The following is a 19890-nucleotide window of genomic DNA, read 5'->3' as shown; positions in this document are numbered from 1 at the left end:
ATGGACTTTTACGAAAGCATCTGCAAGCATAAAAAATGTATCAATAAAATTTGGAGGGAAGTTGTGATACCATATCATCTCTCCTTTGGACAAGGTTTCCCCAAATGTATTCAATAACATCGATTCAATCTCGTCATCTTCTAGGTCATTCCTCTTGATTGCTCATGTATAGGAGGTTACATACTCATTTGGATATGTGGTCCCATTATACTTGGGAATGTCGGGCATTCGAAATCTCTTCAGGATTGGCTTCGGCGCCGCACATGGAGGGAAAGGCTTCTGAATGATTTTTTTGGAATCCGACCCCTTCAATATTAGAAGCGCTCCCGGGATCTGATCGACCATCCATGGATACATTCTCACATAAATCTTTCTTTTAAAAAGCTAGAGATAATAAAACATAAAAATAAAAATTGATCTACAAGTTTCTATATGGTTGACATAAGTTTTGCGAAAATTATAACTCAAATGGTAATATAATGGGTGAATCTTGGGAAAAGGATGATATTTGCATCTTTTCTTTTTTTTTTCTCCGACAAATATATTAATTGTGTCTTGAATTTTATGAATCCTAGTTATATCAAATTTTCTAATTTTTTTAGGAATTCATAATCCATATAGGTTTGGGAAATCCATTGTTCTAACAGATTTGGGAAAGAAAAACTTATTGTCCTCGTATGTTTTCTCTTATAGGTTTGGAACTACTTGGGATCTAGGGGTTGGAATTGGGAATTCAGTGTATGTTGCTTTTTTCTCATTCATAGTGAAAACTTCTCTCTAATTTTGCATTGAGGAATAAACTTAGCGGAACCTCATTAAACCCTTGTATTATCTTTCTTCTCTATTTCCATTATGTGTGATTATGCGCTAGTTAACCTTCTATTAGAAAATAGAAACCTGTACCTAGCATAAACTGATCGACAACACTTCGCTAATATTTTCTCGTTGAGGTGAAAATCAAGGCCTGCAATACCGTTGGCCCTTAAATCAATGGCTGTCATTGAGCAAGTGTTCATTTGTATGTTCATTGGCCATAGTGGTAAAGTAGTTAAATTATTATTATTATTATTATTGACCAAGTGATTATTTTAGTCAAATTATTATTATATGTTGTTTAAACAAATAATTTATATTTATTACAAATAATATTATCTAATCCTTTAGAACTTATCGAGAACTAGACATAAATTAATTTGTATATGAATTAATTTAGCAATAACTGTTACCAGCTTTAAGGATATTTCAATTATTTTAACAGAAAAAGTGCTTAATATCACTTGTTTACCAAACCCTTTAACAACTTTTTTTCAGTTTCAGCACATTTATCCAAACACGTAACTATTTATTTATAAAACAAGTTCCAGCATTTAAAAAGTGTTTTTAAGCACTTATGCTTAAAAGCCACTTTTTTTAGGCTAATCCAAACGGGCTCTATGTCTTAGTCCTACTCAACTTGAAACCTTTAGACTCAAGGGCCTGTCTCTAAACCTCTAGCCTCTCATTAATGCTATTTCGCGTCTCATCAATTAGAACTATATCATCAGCGAACAACATACACCATGACACCTCCCCCTGAATATGGTGTGTTAGTGCGTCCATCGCCAGGGCAAATAGGAAGGGCTGAGCGCAGATCCTTGGTGTAACCCCATAACAACTAGAAAATGCTCTGAGTCACATCCCACAGTCCTAACCTGAGTCTTAGCTCCATCATGCACATCCTTTATCATCCTAATGTAAGCTACCGACATACTTTTCACCTCCAAGCATCTCCAAAGAACCTCCCTAGGTGACCTTGTCATACGCTTTCTCTAGGTCAATAAATACCATATGCAAATCCTTCTTCCTATCCCTGTACTGTTCCATCAACCTCCTGATAAGGTGAATAGCTTTCGTAGTAGATCGACCCGGCATGAACCCGAACTGGTTGTCTGTTATAGACACCTCCCTCCTCACCCTCCCTTCAACCACCCTCTCCCAAACATTCATGGTATGACTTAGTAACTTGATACCCCTATAGTTGTTACAATTCTGGATATCATCTTTGTTCTTGTACAACGGTATCATCGTACTCCACCTCTACTCATCTGGCATCCTCTTAGTCCTAAAAATAATATTAAATAGTTCAGTCAGCCACTCCAAGCATGCTCTACCCATATACCTCCAAAATTCCACCGAAAGTTTGTCTGGCCCGGTCGCTCTGCCCCTACTTATCTTATGCATAGCTCCCACGATCTCCTCAACCCTAATACGTCTATAGTACCTAAAGTCTTGGTGACTCTCAGAGTGCCCAATTCCCCCAGCACAATGTCTCTGTCACCCACTTCATTTAGACGTTTATGAAAGTAAGCCTGTCATCTTTGCTTAATCTAGTCCTCTTCCATCAATACCCTGCCTTCCTTGTCTTTGATGCACCTCACTTGGTCCAAGTCACGAGCCTTCCTTTCTCTCACCTTGGCCAGCCGAAATAACTTTTTGTCCCCGCCTTTGACCCCTAGTTCCTCATACAGATGACCAATTGCTGCAGCCTTAGCCTCCATGACTGCTAACTTCGCCTCCTTCCTAGCTTCCTTATATCTTTCTCTGTTCGCTCTCCTCTCATCCTCATCTGCGATCTTCACTAACTTAAGATATGCTGCTTTCTTTGCTTCTACTTTACCTTGGACCACATCATTCCATCATCAGTCGCCTCAGCGCCCGCCAGAGTAATCCTTTGAGACCCCTAACACCTCTCTCGCTGCCTCCCTCATACAGTCCGCTGTTGTTGTCCACATAATGCTAGCATCCCTACTACTTCTCTAGGCTTCCAAAGCCATTAACTTCCCCTCCAACTCCCGAACTTTATCCTTAGTCAAGGCTCCCCACTTGATCCTCGGATGCCCCCGTACAAACCTCTTCATCCTCTTCATGATACCGACGTCCATCACCAAAAGCTTATGTTGTATCGCGAGGGTCTCACTCGGGATGACTTTGAAATCCTTGCACAACCCCTATCACACCTACTGAAGAGGAGGTAGTCAATCTGAGTCTTAGCCATCGTACTTTGGAAAGTAACCAAATGCTCCTCCCTCTTCGGAAAACTAGAGTTCGTGATCACCTACTCAAAAGCTCTAGCGAAATCCAATAGCAAAGTACATCCTCCGTTCTTATCCCCAAAGCCAAAGCCGCCATGCACCTTGCCATAGTCCCACAGTAGATGACCCAATATGTCTATTGAAATCCCCTTCTATAAATAACTTCTCCGTAGGCAGAATACCATGCACCACCTCATCCAACCTCTCCCAGAAGCGCCTTTTGATCTCATCCAAGCCCACTTGCGGCAACTCGTAAGCGCTTATGACATTCAGAGTGATACCTCCAACTACTAACTTAATAGCCATTACTCTATCATTCGCCCGTCTAACCTCTATCACTAACTATCTGAGTTCCCTATCCACCAAAATACCCACTCCGTTCTTACCCTTCATGCTTCCGGAGTACCACAATTTAAACTCGTCTGCATCCCTCACCTTCGATTCTACCCACCTAGTCTCCGGACCTCCCTGAATCTACTGATTAATAGTAAATATTAAGAAATATAGCAGTACTAGTGAAATCGTAGTTCAAATTATAGGAAATAACAACCTCGTATCCTGAAAATATCAATTGGTGGGCCACGAGAATGAGCATAATAACATTTATAATACACCATCGAAGGACTAATTGCTACATGGATAAATCAAAGTAAAATTCAGTCTCTTTTATGAAGCACTATTCGTGATAACCGTTCTTCACTTCCCCCACTTTTTATAGGCTTCTATGTCGTTGACAGTTATAATCCGAACAATCCCATCCCATGGAGGTCCATGAAATGAGGAAGTCCAAAAGACGTCGAGCCAAACTGTCACCTGATCACTGATTCAGATGTCTGTCATTATGAATCATTCGAATTTAGTCTCTTTCTTTGATTCCGGTAAAAATAACCGTTCAGCCCATTGAGGAGTGTTAGCAAATGCAGGTAGAGGAACTCTTTTTTATTTACTATTTGTATACGGTCAAAATAGATTTCGGCCTTAGCACGTCCGATCGAGTTCGAACGATGATCTATCGAAGTAAGATCCAGAAGGTGGAAAAAATTAACCTCGAACCCAGGGAGGCCGATCCGTGTCGAGTTCGATATCATTATCAAGCTCGAATCGAAATCGAACCATGATGCAGAGTAGATCTATCATGCTGATAATCTAGAGACCAACCAACATTGACCTCGAATCAATTCGAGGGCTCGAGCCAGGATCGGGCTCGAACCAAGATCACGAGCTCGAGTCGAAATCAAGCTCAAACCAAAATCGAGGGTTCTAAGCAAGATCGAGCTCGCAGACAAAAGCCGTTGCAATCCCACTAGAGAGAATCTTGGCAGAAATTGTGAAAAAGCTGACTTATCATGGGTCTCCCACTGAATGTTTATTTTATTTTGCTTAGAGCCAAATTCCTCCACTTTAAAGGGCTTGGTTACCATTTCTGTAAAACAAGTTTTTCTCAGGCTTACATTGTAATAAAAGCGCTATATTCTTCTACAGTAAAGAATCGTTCTTTCAGATTTCTTAGATTGATTCTATTTGTTGAATCCTAAGATTCATTGTTCCTGACAACCTTAATTATTTCGCATTCTCTACAATCTATATTTACATTTGTGTTTATCATTATATTTTGTGTTAAGTTACGTCACATATTCTCGGAACTGCGTATAAATTCAACTCTATCCATTTTTCAGGTAAACAGTTTGGTGCCCACCGTGGGGCCGAGGATAATAATGGTTATTTGATACAAATCTGAAAAAACATGCCATTGTGCTTTGCGCTTATTTCCGAAAACATCTTGAATTTCGGATCAGCTACGAATAACCACCAATCAAATGGCTTCACCGATCGATAACGAAGCCGGCCTTCAAGATGAAACCAACAACTTGGCACCCGGGGCCAGAAGGCTAATTGACAATGGCACCGAGGCTCGAATCAAAGTACCCGAAAGTCGAGCCGAAATACTATTGGATGTCAATTCACAAATAGCTTTGGAGGTGAATCAACGTTCCGAACCCGAAAGAAGCATTCAGGACGGTACTCGATCCGTAGCCCGAGACACCCAAAATGCGGGGGAAATTGGGGCCAGCTTACGTATGATCTTCGAGATGCTACAAGCCCAACAAGTAGCGATAGCTCAGCTACAGAGCCAAACTCGCACACAAAGCAGGCCGGATTCCAATCCACTTCGAGAAGTCACCCCCAGAACAGAGCCCGCCATAGTGAAATCTAACGAGCAAGAATCGGGGACTACTCCCGGAATTACTAAATTGCTCGAGGAACTCACAAAACGAGTCGAAGCCAATGACAAGAGGGTGGAAACGTACAATGCCAGGGTCGATCAAATCCCGGGGGCTCCACCAATGATAAAGGGGCTTGATTCGAAAAAATTCATACAAAAGCCTTTTCCGTCGAGTGCGGCACCGAAGCCAATCCCCAAAAAATTCTGTATGCCCGAAATTCCCAAATATAATGGTACGACCGATCCTAACGAACATGTCACCTCTTACACATGTGCCATAAAAGGCAACGATTTGGAGGACGATGCGATCGGATCCGTGTTGTTGAAAAAGTTTGGGGAGACCTTCTCGAAGGGAGCTATGATCTGGTACCACAATTTACCACCGAATTCCATCGATTCTTTTGCCATGTTGGCAGATTCGTTCGTAAAGGCACATGCTGGTGCCATAAAGGTTGCAACAAGGAAATCAGACGTCTTCAAAGTAAAGCAAAGGGAGAATGAAATGCTGAGGGAATTCGTATCCCGATTTCAAATAGAACGCATGGAATTACCCCCGGTCACAGATGATTGGGCCGTACAAGCTTTCACCCAAGGGTTGAATGAGCTAAGTTCGACAGCATCACATCGGCTGAAACACAATTTGATCGAGTATCCAGCGATAACTTGGGCAGATGTACACAACCGATATCAATCAAAAATTAGGGTCGAGGACTATCAGTTGGGGGCACTGTACGGACCCGTTCATCATAACATGATAGTTACTAAAAACCAAAAAGAGATCGATAGAGAACAAAGGACGAACAGAGACCGATATCGACCGTACATTGTAGATCGAGTGAACAACGGTTCAGCACGCAATGCAGTTCGGAACAATCGAAAGATTTATCGAGGACAAAATTCTCGGGGGCTTATGAGTAAGAACGACTTCGATAAATATGCCGATCCTATAGAAGCACTGTGATTATCAGAATATAACTTCAGCGTTGGTGCATCCGCTATTGTGTCAGCCATCGGACGCATCAAAGACACTAAATGGCCTCGACCCATGCAGACCGATCCTGCCCAAAGAAATCCCAATCAAACGTGTGAATATCATGGTACCCATGGCCACAGAACGGAAGATTGCAAGCAACTAAGAGAGGAAATAGCTCGCTTATTTAACAAAGGGCACCTTCGGGAATTTCTGAGTGATAGGGCGAAGAACCACTTTAAAAATAGGGATTTCAGCAAGCAAAACGAGCAAGAAGAACCGCAGCATGTCATCCACATGATCATCGGCGGCATCGATACCCCTCAGGGACCAGTGCTTAAACGCACTAAAACATCGATGGTGAGGGAAAAGCGATCTCGGACTCAAGATTACGCACCTATGGGGACTTTGTCCTTTGATGATGAAGATGCAGAAGGGGTCATCCAACCTCACAACGACGCACTGGTAATATCTGTACACATGAATAAAACTAAAATTAAGCTTGTGTTAATCGATCCAGGTAGCTCGACCAACATCATCCGATTGAATGTAGTAGAGCAGCTCGGCCTAGAGGATCAGATCGTACCCGCAACTCTGGTTCTAAACGGGTTCAATATGGCATGTGAAACCACCAAAGGTGAGATAATCCTACCAATAAATGTGGCCGGAACCATCCGGGAAACAAAGTTTCACGTGATCGAAGGCAATATAAGATACAACGCCCTTTTCGGAAGGCCATGGATCCACAACATGAGAGCTGTACCTTCGACCCTACACCAGGCCCTCAAATTACCGACATCGAAAGGTGTCAAAATGGTGTACGGAGAACAACCAGCCACAAAGGAAATGTTCGTCGTCGACGAAACTAAACCAATGTCCTCACTTTCGCCGATAAAAGGATCGGGCTCGGAAGGAGAACGGGACACCAAATAGCAATCACAGACATCGGCTTCAACCCAGCCAGACAATCAAAAAATCGAAGAGGATGATGAGGGTCCCTCAATATTTTGTGATTCCCGATGACTCTGACGCCACCAAATTAACAATCGAGGAGCTAGAATTAGTCACATTAATCGAGCAATGGCCCGAGCGAAAGGTATACTTGGGAACGGGGTTGAACCCCGAACTCAGGAAAAAACTCGTTTAATTTCTTATCGATAACATCGATTGTTTTGCCTGGTCCCATTTAGATATAACAGGTATCCCTCCGGACATAACGACGCATCAGCTAAGTTTGGACCCCAGGTTCAGACCGGTGAAGCAAAAGAGAAAACCCCAGTCCGAGAGAAAGCACGCATTCATAAAGGATGAGGTAACCAAGCTTCTCAAAGTAGGGTCCATTCGGGAGGTGAAATATCCCGAATGGCTAGCCAACATAGTTGTAGTCCCTAAAAAAGGGAACAAACTTAGAATGTGTGTGGACTATAAGGATTTGAACAAAGCATGCCCCAAAGATTCCTTTCCGCTGCCCAACATCGATCGCATGATCGATGCCATGGCCGGCCACGAGATCCTCACTTTTCTCGATGCCTATTCCGGGTATAATCAAATCCAGATGAACCCGGAGGACCAGGAAAAGACTTCATTTGTCACCAAATATGGAACGTATTGTTATAATGTGATGCCCTTCGGGCTAAATAATGCAGGGACTACTTACCAATGCCTAGTAAATAAAATGTTCGAAGAACAAATGGGAAGATCAATGGAAGTTTATATTGATGACATGCTAGTTAAATTCCTGCGCGCAGAGGACCATTTGACCCATTTGCAGGAAACGTTCGAAATTTTGAGGAGATACAACATGAAGCTCAATCCCGAAAAATGTGCTTTCGGGGTCGGTTCAGGCAAGTTCCTCGGCTTCATGGTGTCACATCGGGGAATAGAGATTAACCCCGATAAAATCAAGGCCATCGAAGACATCGTCGTCGTGGACAGCGTGAAGGCCGTACAAAGGCTAACGGGTTGGATTGCAGCCTTAGGCCGGTTCATTTCAAGATCATCTGACCGAAGTCACAAATTTTTCTCTCTACTAAAAAAGAAGAACGATTTTGCTTGGAACCCGGAGTGCCAACAAGCATTAGAGGAACTAAAGCGATATCTATCAAGCTCACCACTACTCCACACTCCAAAAACAGACGAAAAACTTTGTTTGTATTTGGCAGTATCGGAAGTCGCCGTTAGCGGTATCCTATTTTGAGAAGAGCAAGGTACGCAATTCCCCGTTTATTATACGAGTCGAACCTTAGGAGAAGCGAAAACTAGATATCTACTCCTAGAAAAATTGGCATTTGCACTAATAAGCGCCTCAAGAAAGTTAAGGCCGTACTTTCAATGTCATCCCATATGTGTGTTAACCACTTACCCGCTTCGTAATATTTTGCACAAACCCGAGTTATCAGGCCGACTGGCCAAATGGGCCCTTAAACTCAGTGGGTACGATATCGAATATCAACCCTGTACGGCCATCAAGTCTCAAATTTTAGCAGAGTTCGTGGCCGATTTCACGCCAACCCTCGTACCCGAAGTCGAAAAAGAACTCCTGTTGAAATCAGGTACATCATCGGGGGTATGGACCTTTTTTACGGACGGGGCTTCGAACGTGAAAGGGTCCGGGCTGGGCATAGTTTTGAAACCACCCACGGGTAACACTATTAGGCAATCTATTAAAACTATCAGGTTGACTAACAACGAGGCCGAGTATGAAGCCATAATTGCAGGTCTCAAGCTAGCTAGAAACTTGGGAGCAGAAGTCATTGAAGCCAATTGCGACTCCTTGCTGGTGGTGAGTCAAGTAAACAAAACCTTCGAAGTTCGAGAAGGTAGAATGCAAAGGTATTTAGATAAACTGCTTGTCACTTTGCACCATTTCAAACAATGGACTTTACGGCATGTACCACGGGAACAGAATAATGAGGCCGATGCACTTGCGAATTTGGGGTCGTCGGTTGAGGTGGATGATTCGGGCTCGGGGAATGTTGTTCAACTTTTGAGATCGATAATCGAAGAAGGTCACGCCGAAATAAATTCTACAAGCTTAACCTGGGATTGGAGAAACAAGTATATTGAATACTTGAAGAGTGAAAAACTCCCATCGGACCCTAAAGATTCCAGAACCCTGCGGACTAAAGCTGCTCGATTCACATTGGCTTCGGACGGAACGCTATACTGAAGAATATTCGATGGACCGTTGGCAGTATGCTTGGGTCCGGGAGATACGGATTACATCCTACGGGAAGTGCATGAGGGTACTTGCGGGAATCACTCTGGAGCCGATACATTAGTTCGAAAAATAATCAGAGCAGGGTATTATTGGATCGATATGGGCAAAGATGCGAAGGAATTTGTTCGTAAATGTGACAAATGTCAAAGGTTTGCACCGATGATCCACCAACCCGGAGAGCGACTCCACTCAGTCCTATCCCCATGGCCGTTCATGAAGTGGGGAATGGATATCGTCGGCCCTCTGCCATCGACCCCAGGTAAAGCCAAATTCATTTTATTTATGACTGACTATTTTTCTAAATGGGTTAAAGCGCAGGAGTTCGAGAAAATAAGAGAGAAAGAAGTTATAGACTTTATTTGGGACCATATCATATGCCGATTCGGGATACCCGCCGAAATATTGTGTGACAATGGAAAACAATTCGTTGGCAGCAAAGTAACAAGATTCCTCGAACACCACAAGATAAGAAGGATACTATCAACGCCATACCACCCCAGTGGGAATGGACAGGCCGAATCAACGAACAAAACTGTCATTCAAAACTTAAAGAAGAGGTTGGACGATGCTAAAGGGAAATGGAGAGAAATCCTGCCCGAAGTCCTTTGGGCATATCGGACGACGTCAAAATCCAGTACGGGGGCGACCCCATTCTCCTTAGTATATGGGTTTGAAGCATTGATACCAGTCGAAGTTGGTGAACCCAGTGCCAGATTTCTATTCGCAATGGAAGAATCAAATAACGAAGCTATGAATACCAGCCTCGAACTATCGGACGAAAGACGAGAAGCTGCTCTCGTCAAATTGGCCGCCCAAAAGCAGTGAATCGAAAGATATTATAATCGAAGAACCAAGCTCTGCCATTTCAAGCCTGGGGACTTAGTGTTAAGAAAAATTACCATCAATACCCAAAATCCGAACGAAGGTAAACTAGGACCGAATTGGGAAGGACCATATCAGGTGCTCGAGAACATCGGGAAGGGATCGTACAGGCTCGGCATTATAAACGGCAAACAGCTATCAAGCAGCTGGAATGTATTACATCTAAAATAGTACTACTGCTAAGGTACGACCTTTCCATATTCGTTTATACTTCAAAACTGACCCCTGCAGAAGTCCGAACAAGGGCTGAGATGGATCTCTCGCTTGACATCACACATTGAACTCTTTTTTCCTTAGACCGGTTTTATCCCAAATGGGTTTTTCGGCAAGGTTTTTAATGAGGCAACCATTGATCGTGTAGCATTTACAACAATATCCGAGCCTCTCAAGAGAGTTATTTCACAACAGGGTTCTAATAGAAAAACTTGTAAGAGCCAAATGGTCGAAGCGAACCATGCTCATATAGATTGGCCCGAACCTGGGCGTGTAATAACGTGCAAATAAAGTCCTCCTCTTTACCGATATATTATATCCAAGAAAAATTCCTCTATTTGGAGATTTATTATGTAATCAGAATTAAGATAAACTCGACCACTAAGCCTACGGGCTACTTTTATTTCGAGTTCGAGCAAACACTCACTCGAACATTACGCCTACGGGCCACATTACTTCGAGTTCGAATCATTCATTCGACTAAGCCTACGGGCTACTTTTATTTCGAGTTTGAGCAAACACTCACTCGACCATTATGCCTACGGGCTACATTACTTCGAGTTCGAATGATTCACTCGACTAAGCCTACGGGCTACTTTTATTTCGAGTTCGAGCAAACATTCACTCGACCATTACGCCTATGGGCTACATTACTTCGAGTTCGAATCATTCACTCGACTAAGCCTACGGGCTACTTTTATTTCGAGTTCGAGCAAACACTCACTCGACCATTACGCCTACGGGCTACATTACTTCGAGTTCGAATCATTCACTCGACTAAGCCTACGGGCTACTTTTATTTCGAGTTTGAGCAAGCGCTCACTCAATCATTATGCCTACGGGCTACATTGCTTCGAGTTCGAATCATTCACTCGACTAAGCCTACGTGCTACCTTTATTTCGAGTTCAAGCAAATGCTCACTCGATCATTATGCCTACGGGCTACATTGCTTCGAGTTCGAATCATTCACTCGACTACTAAGCCTACGGGCTACTTTTATTTCGAGTTCGAGCAAGCACTCACTCGACCATTATGCCTACGAGCTATATTTCTTCAAGATCGAATCATCGACTCAACTAATAAGCCTAAGGGCTACATCGCTCCGAGTTTGAGTAAGCGCTCGCTCGGTTACAGAGGCTATGAAGTCCAAATTTGATCAAGTTATTTAAATCATTGTGAAAACATTCATAAGGCGTGAATAAAATCCTCACAAGACAGGAAACAAAAACAGAAGCAAGTCAGCAAAAAAAGAGATATATCTATATACAAATTTATCTGCATGGGTGATTACAACGTAAAAACTAAGAACTAAACTTCTCGGTCAGGAGCGGTCTCTTCTTTATCAGGCTCCCCCCCATTTTCGAATCCGCTCTTTCTCACATCGTCATCATCATCGCCATCAGAAACCAGAGCTTTAGCATCGGCTTCAAGTTCTTTGGTCCTTTTTATCTCTTCAGCGAGATCGAAACCACGAGCATGGATCTCCTCGAGAGTTTTCCTTCGGGATCGACACTTAGCAAGTTCGGCGACCCAATGTGCTCGAGTATCGGTGGACTCGGCTGCCTCTCTTGCCTGGACTTGGGCAGCTTCAGCATCGGCCCGATAGACTGCCACGAGTGCATCCGAATTAGCCTTTGCCTTTTCGGCATCAGATTCGGCCTTGGCAAGTACGGAAGCCAACCAAGCCTCAAGCTCCTCAATTCTTCTTGCTTGAACCGGGCTTTTTTCCTTCATTTTTTGAAGTTGGGTTTCGGACGATGATAAGTGGGCTCGAGCAGTCTCTTTTTCTGCCGCAAAGCAGTCCATACCTTCTTTTCACCGCAAAGACTCCATTATTATCACGTCGACCTCCTCACGAAGCTTCCCGATCATCTCGATTTTTTGCTGCAGCTGTGAGACCGAAATGTTAGCTATCATTCCGGTATCAAGCCCATAGGCTTTCAAAAGCATCATTACCTGCTCAGACAAATCGGTCTAATCTCGATAAGCCTTGGCCAGCTCAGCTCGGAGGTCTTTTATTTTCTCTTCTCTCTGTCCTAAGGAAAGTCTAAGGGAGTTCCTCTCGTCAGTAGCCCGTTATAGGTCGGCCCCGTATCGATGCAGCTCATTTTGGGATCGAGAACATTGTTCTCGATGAATTACCGCTGCCTACAAAGAAACAAGAAGCGAAGTTAATGAAAAATGAACATAAAGATAGTACCGACAAAATAATTTTAAAAGCTCACCTGATTCAAAGCCTGCCGCAATCCGTGAAAAAGATCTGATTCATCACCAACACCGACAACATCTTCAATGCCGGTAAACTGGTCACGAAAGGGATCTTCTTCATCGTGAGGCCTGTCTAGATCGAGGGCTCCCAGAGCTTGAGCTTCCCGAATCATCCTTGCAGAAAAAGCGGGAAAGGTAGGCGAATCCTCGATTGCTGCTGCCCCAAATGAATCGCCTAGAGCATTCTCCTCGGTTCGAAGGGGTTCGAGGGCCTCCTCGGTCGTATCCCCTGCCCGTTGACTCCGATGAGATGCGTCTTTGATATCTGATAGTTCGGGGACTCTACCCGAATCTTTCTCCGGTATATCCTCAGTTCGAGGCGGAGCCTCATGGAGCATCATCGATCCAGCCGCCGATGAGGCATCGGTGGTTCTCTTCGTTCGGACCGCCAGTGCGGACTCATCATTTTCTTCTTCTTCATCTTCATCCCTTAGGCGCAGAACGGATTCCACGGTCAAAGGATAGACATTTTTGTTCGGCTTACGAGCCATCCTCTTCTTCGATTTTGGATCTTCGGGAATGGAGGCTCTTTTCCTTTTATTTTCCTTCACCGGCTTTGGGACATAGGCCAAAATTTCCTCCTCATTGGACAAGGGCCTCAAAACCGCGTCTTTACCCAAACCTGCATATGGAAAACCTTAATAAAATATTTTGAAAACCACCTCGTTCGGATCATCAAAGAGTACGAGAAATGAGCTTACCGTGATTTTTGGCCTCCCACCGACCCTTTGACAAATCACGCCATGAGCGCTCGGCGTATGTAGAGGTCGAAACAAGGGCTCATACCCAGTTCTCAAGATCGGGAACAGTTCTGGGCATCCAGGGAACCGCTACATCACAAAAAAAGGAGTGTCGATGAGAGAATAAATGAAAGAACAAAGTAGAACAACAAGATCACACTTACGTTTCATATTCCACTCCTCGGGAAAGGGCATCTTTTCAATCGGAATCAGGTCCGAAGTCCTTACTCGAACGAACCTGCCCATCTAACCCCGGTCCCTGTCCTCGTCAATACTCAAGAACAGAGCCTTGGTAGCCCGTCGCTGAAGTTTTATTAACCCTCCTCAAAAAAGTTGAGGACGGTACAATCGGATAAGATGGTCGAGGGTGAACGACATCCCCTCAATTTTGCTCACAAAATATCGGATCAGGATAACGATCCGCCACAAAGAAGGATGGACCTGGCCTAGGGTTACCTGGTATTGACGACAGAAGTCAATAATAACGGAATCGAGGGGACCTAAAGTGAAAGGGTAAGTATACACATTCAAAAACCCTTTCACGTAAGAAGTGATATCTTCGTCAGGGGTGGGAATTATTACTTCTTTTTTACCCCAATTTCAATCCTTCTTTAGTTGTTTGAGATGCTTCTCGGTTATCGAACACATGTACCTTGATACCGCCTCACACCGGCCAGGGACCGATGAATCTTTATCGACCTTAAAATCTGAAGTAAGAACACATGCCCCGGGAACACACTCCTCAGGCCGTGGTTCTGCCGGTGTCTCATCGGCGGCACACTGTGAAGATGAAGCCTTCTCTTTATGAGGAATGGTTTGTGATGTTTTCGTCATTTTCGAATTCAAAGGTGAGGAATAGAAGAAAGTGACAAAGATTTGGTAGAATTGAAGAGGGGCTTGTGCAGAAAGAAATCATAGATTTACTTGTAAGTTGGAGAGTACGAAGAAGAACTTGGGAAATTTGGAAGATAGAAGATGTAAAAGTGGTAAAAGATAAAAGAAAGGGTTATTTATAGGTTCAAGCGATGGCGGTTCAGTATCAGCGGTGGCCGACCACCGACTGACATGCATTAAATGCCTTGAAAGACTAAACCGACGGGACAGCTACCAGATGCGTCGTGGTCGAACCTGATGGAAATGTCAGATTATAATCCGATCGAGCCGTTAAAAAATCATATCGTTTCTCGCCACATTCTTTCTGAGAAACGAGGGGACTATCTGTATACGGTCGAAATAGATTTCGGCCTTAACATGTCCGATCGAGTTCGAACGATGATCTATTGAAGTAAGATCCCGAAGGTGGAACAAATTAACCTCAAACCCGGGGAGGCCGATCCGTGTCGAGTTCGATATCATTATCAAGCTCGAATCGAAATCGAACCATGATGCAGAGTAGATCTATCATGCTGATAATCTAGAAAACAACCAACATTGACCTCAAATCAATTCGAGGGCTCGAGCCAGGATCGGGCTCGAACCAAGATCACGAGCTCGAGTCGAAATCAAGCTCAAACCAAAATCGAGGGTTCTAAGCAAGATCGAGCTCGCAGACAAAAGCCGTTGCAATCCCACTAGAGAGAATTTTGGCAGAAATTACGGAAAAACTGATTTATCATGGGTCTCCCACTTAATATTTATTTTATTATGCTTAGAGCTAAATCCCTCCACTATAAAAGGGCTTGGTTACCATTTCTATAAGACAAGTTTTTCTCAGGCTTACACTGTAATAAAATCACTATATTTTTCTACAGTAAAGAATCGTTCTTTCAGATTTCTTAGATTGATTCTATTTGTTGAATCCTAAGATTCATTGTTCCTGACAACCTTAATTATTTCGCATTCTCTACAATCTATATTTACATTTGTATTTATCATTACATTTTGTGTTAAGTTACGTCACATATCCTCGGAACTGCGTATAAATTCAACTCTATCCATTTTTCGGATAAACACTATTCCATTAAAATTGAGAGTAATTTAACAATAGGAATATAGTCCTAAAATATGGAAAGCAATCAACTTGGGTACATTTCCCGAAAAGCAAATTACATAGCCCACCCATTATCATAAAGCATCTTTTGGATAAGTTTGAGTGCATGTTCTTTCTCAATTTATTTCACAAACTTTGGTAACGAAGCGATAAACTAAAACAAACTTTCAACTATTTCTTCAGAATTATGCTCACGAGGTCATTTCACCAGAATGAGTGACAAATTCCGCGTGAAGGATTGCATCAGCCACTTGGCGTCCTTCCTCTGTGGACAAAATTACTTGCATCGACAATCCTTTCACCCCCATCCAAAGCAACCTATTCCTTCAAATCAAAACTACGTTTCAAACTCTTCCCCATCCCCACGACAACTCTTCTTCTATCCTTTCCCTTCAAAATAATCATATGACCCTCAGCCTCCAAGTCACTCATCTAATCTAGAACATCAACACATTCCAATTAATCTCCTAAAAGTAAATTTATATCCCAAAGCAATATCCCTCATTACTAGTATTTCCAACACTCATAATGGCAATGCTATTCTACTATCTAGGGTACCAAACTTCTAAGTACTTCTCGATTCTCCAACACCCAATTAACACTCAAACTCAGTGCAAAATCATGCAAAACCAAATTCACAAGTGCTAATCCTGGGTTGTAGCTAAGTTCAATGGCAAGTGCGCTAATGCTGAAATCTATAGAATATCCCTTGCAGGTTGTGTCTACTATATTTGGCATGAGAGAAACCAAAAAGTATCCCAAAACAAGAAGATGAGCACTTCTGGCATCATCAAGTTGATAGTGTAGAAAATAATTCATAGAGAAGTATGAAATCACACTTGTCTAGGAAGTTGTTTAGCCTAAACTTTTGTGCTTCAGCAATAGAGGAAACTGGCAGTAATTGTTGTACGAGAGTAGCCTGTGGGAATAGTAGGATAGATAAAATCTAGGACTATATCTAGCGTCAGTGTTCATCTGTCTTTTTCTCTTGGGCTATACATAAAATTTAAATTTAGTAATAAAATTTTAAAAAATAAATCCACGGGTGCAAAATCCCATTGAACCAATCACTTGCCACAATGCTTTCCCTATCTTTTCAGCACCCAAATCAATGGCCTTAACAACCTTTCTTTTCGAAACTTTAATTTTCTCATCATATTCCACACACACTACTAGAAATTCGGTAAAAACCGACCGAGGACGACCGATCAACTTTGGTCGGTCAAAAAATCGACCAAAAAACCGACCAAAGTTGGTCGGTTTTTCAAAAAAAAAAATATATATATTTTTTACGAAACCGACCAACTTTGGCGCAAAAATGCGGGAAACTATTTTTATGTCCCGCGAAATTTATGTTTCAAGAAACCAACCAACTTTGGTCGGTTTTTTTAATTAAAATAAATAAAAATTAATATTAAAAAAACCGACCAAAATTGGTCGGTTAATTCGGCCGGTCATTTAAAAAACCGACCAACTTTGGTCGGTAATTTTACTTTTTAATAAAACCGACCATCTTTTGTCAGTTATTTTCGTGCAAAAATATAATTAAAGAGTATAAATCAAATAAAAGACGATCTTAAAACAAAATGTATCAATGGTCTAGTGGTAGAACAGTATCCTGCCATAGTACAGACCCCGGTTCGATTCCCAGATGGTGAATCGTTTTATTACATAATTAAAATACCGACCAACTTTGGTCGGTTTTTTTTGCAATATTTTTTTTTAATTTAATTGACCGACCAAAGTTGGTCGGTAATTTCCGACCAACTTTGGTTGGTATGCCTTTCCGACCACAAAAATACCGTTCACACATAAATTGTCGCATTTTGGTCGATTTTTGGCCATTACCGACCAATGTTGGTCGGTTTTTTTGGTCGGTGTTTACCGAATTTCTAGTAGTGACACCCTATACTCAACAAGTTGATCAAAACCCCTGAAAGATACTCTTTTCCTGAATTTCATTACACATAATCCGAACCCCCCAAAAATTCCACCATTGTCATGCGAGCAAGCCAAATTTACATTAACCTCTCATCATTACTCATGCATGATTTACCATAACATAATTAGATCTTAACTTTCATATTGACTACATTTGGCTCAATGGCCTAAAATTCTCCTCACGATGGGTACATAACTTTATAAATATCTGTAAATACTGTGAACATAGATACATGACAAAACTCAAAACTTTAAGTACATAACCCACAGTGTACATGGAGCTTCTATGACAATAGATACATATATACATAAAATGAACTAGACCCAAATACCCACTAGAATTGTAGCGGGCTTACCATAAGCTCAATAGTGAAGAAGGTCCTTATCAAAGATCCATATCATCTTGTAGAAGTATACCTACATCCATTAAAAGATGCAGCGCCCCCGGCAAAAGGGACGTGAGTACATGTGGAATAGCACTCGTATGTAAGGCAGTCAAAGCAACATATAAAAATATGGTAACTCAAATAAGAGGCAAATAAAGTACATCAAGAAACTACGAAACATCCCATAGGATCACATTTCAAGTCTTATTATACTTGCATTATTCTAAACGTCTTTTAGGACCAACTGAGCCATATGAACTATACGTGGAATACATAATATAGGGTAATTGTAACAACATATACAAACAAGGCCAATGAAAATGACACCTTCCTCTCTTATCTTTCACATATACATTTCATAGACCGTCCTTAATATTCCCATAATCATATTATACACATATGCGTCTCATAGACCATTCACATTATCACCTATATAATATACCTATTCAAGTGCTTGGAAATACAACATGAATATGATGAATCATGGTAACAATAAAAGGGCTTAGATAGCCATCAATGTCGAGCCAATTTACTAAGATCTTCCATTAATCATTTATAGATATTAAGTCGGGGATCATCTATAACCATCTTCACACAAAGCGGCCCTGCCGCCTCATCCCAACATATGCGGGTGGAGGTGTATCACGATACCACAATCCCTACACAAAGCGGCCCTGCCGCCTCACCCTAATATATGCGGGTGGAGGTGTATCACAATATGACAATCCCTACACATAGAGGTCCTGCCGCCTCACCCCAATATATGCGAGTGGAGGTGTATCACAATACCACAATCCCTACACAAAGCGGCCCTGCCGCCTCACCCTAATATATGCGGGTAGAGGTGTATCACAATACCATATTCCTTACACAAAGCGGTCCTACCGCCTTACCCCAATATATGCGGGTGGAGGTGTATCACAATACCACATTCCCTATACAAAGCGGTCCTGCCGCCTCACCCCAATATATGCGGGTGGAGGTGTAATCCCAATCACAATACCATATTTAAACTCAAGGCGACATAGTTTGTCATTACATTTAAGGTCGTAATTTCTCAAATCATTGGAATACTTTATGTTCATGCTCATCATGGAGAAACACAACTCATTACATTAGCACATGCATGGTAAATCGATTTCAATGGCACATGGGCCTAATTTCTTTTCTTAAGGTTCATCATCACTTAGCATAGGACATCTCTCTTTCATCTCATTATTCACTCACTTGACATCTTGAGGCCATTAGCTAAGTTCATGGCTCTTGGGGACTTAACGTCGAAGTCATTTACATTAATTATTTTAGTATAATACATACTATGATTGAAAGAATAGGGACATACAACACCTCATAATTCTCATTTTGGCAAACGACCACATTTCATGTTCATACCATCACTTGTACTTGCCATGGGTGATCATAGGACATCAAAAATATTTAAAATATTTAGGAACACCATAGCCTCTCCTCATGAGGGTATAGGAGCTTATAACACATTGGAAACATAAGTATAAATACGTTCATCTCATAACCTTTCACATCATATATCACTTCACAATTACTTTCAACTACTTACAACATCATTATTTTATTGGCTCCCTTGGCCATACATATTATTCTTCATTTATGGCACTGTGGCCGTATATCATATTTCGCACTTTCATTTCTTTACTTTCAAGGATTATCATCATAAACATCATCATATAGAATACTCTTGAAATGCCTTTCCCAAAAAGGGCAATATACAATCTCGGCTTATGAATATGTGAGAACTCAAAACCTATTGGAAATACCTTCCAAGCATAGCATTAGTTAGAACAACCAGATTTTTACATGACTTGAGTATATAAGCTTTTGGATAATTCTATTTTCGGAGTCAATTTGGGAATAGTTGAATCAAGGCTCATTTCATAGTATTTCACACATTATTTCATTTCATTGGCGCTATTGGCCACAAGTATACTTTCATTCTTGGCACGGTGTC

The 19890-nt window shown here is 41.9% G+C and overlaps 1 protein-coding gene across 1 annotated transcript; it reads right to left on the bottom strand.

Moving 5' to 3' along the window:
- Positions 1 to 2366: 2366 nt before the first annotated feature.
- On the bottom strand, positions 2367 to 3377 carry LOC142168227 (uncharacterized). The gene is made up of 2 exons (XM_075228883.1): positions 3173 to 3377; positions 2367 to 2656 (listed from the first exon to the last, which is right to left on the bottom strand). Exons 1-2 carry the CDS (start codon positions 3375 to 3377, stop codon positions 2367 to 2369), a joined length of 495 nt encoding a protein of 164 aa, XP_075084984.1.
- Positions 3378 to 19890: the final 16513 nt, after the last annotated feature.

The sequence above is a fragment of the Nicotiana tabacum genome, chromosome 13, assembly GCF_000715075.1.
Source record: "Nicotiana tabacum cultivar K326 chromosome 13, ASM71507v2, whole genome shotgun sequence".
NCBI classification, from domain to species: Eukaryota; Viridiplantae; Streptophyta; class Magnoliopsida; order Solanales; family Solanaceae; genus Nicotiana; species Nicotiana tabacum.
The sequence above is the reverse complement of the archived record's forward strand: the minus strand, read 5'-3'. Positions and strand labels throughout refer to the sequence as shown.

What these genes read in the sequence shown, in the direction of transcription:
- LOC142168227 (XM_075228883.1), bottom strand. Translation starts at nt 3,377, where the DNA reads ATGGCTATTAAGTTAGTAGTTGGAGGTATCACTCTGAATGTCATAAGC. An exon ending in TACTGTGGGACTATGGCAAG is followed by an intron (nt 2,657 to 3,172) that starts GTGCATGGCGGC and finishes ATGTGGTCCAAG; the next exon opens with GTAAAGTAGAAGCAAAGAAA.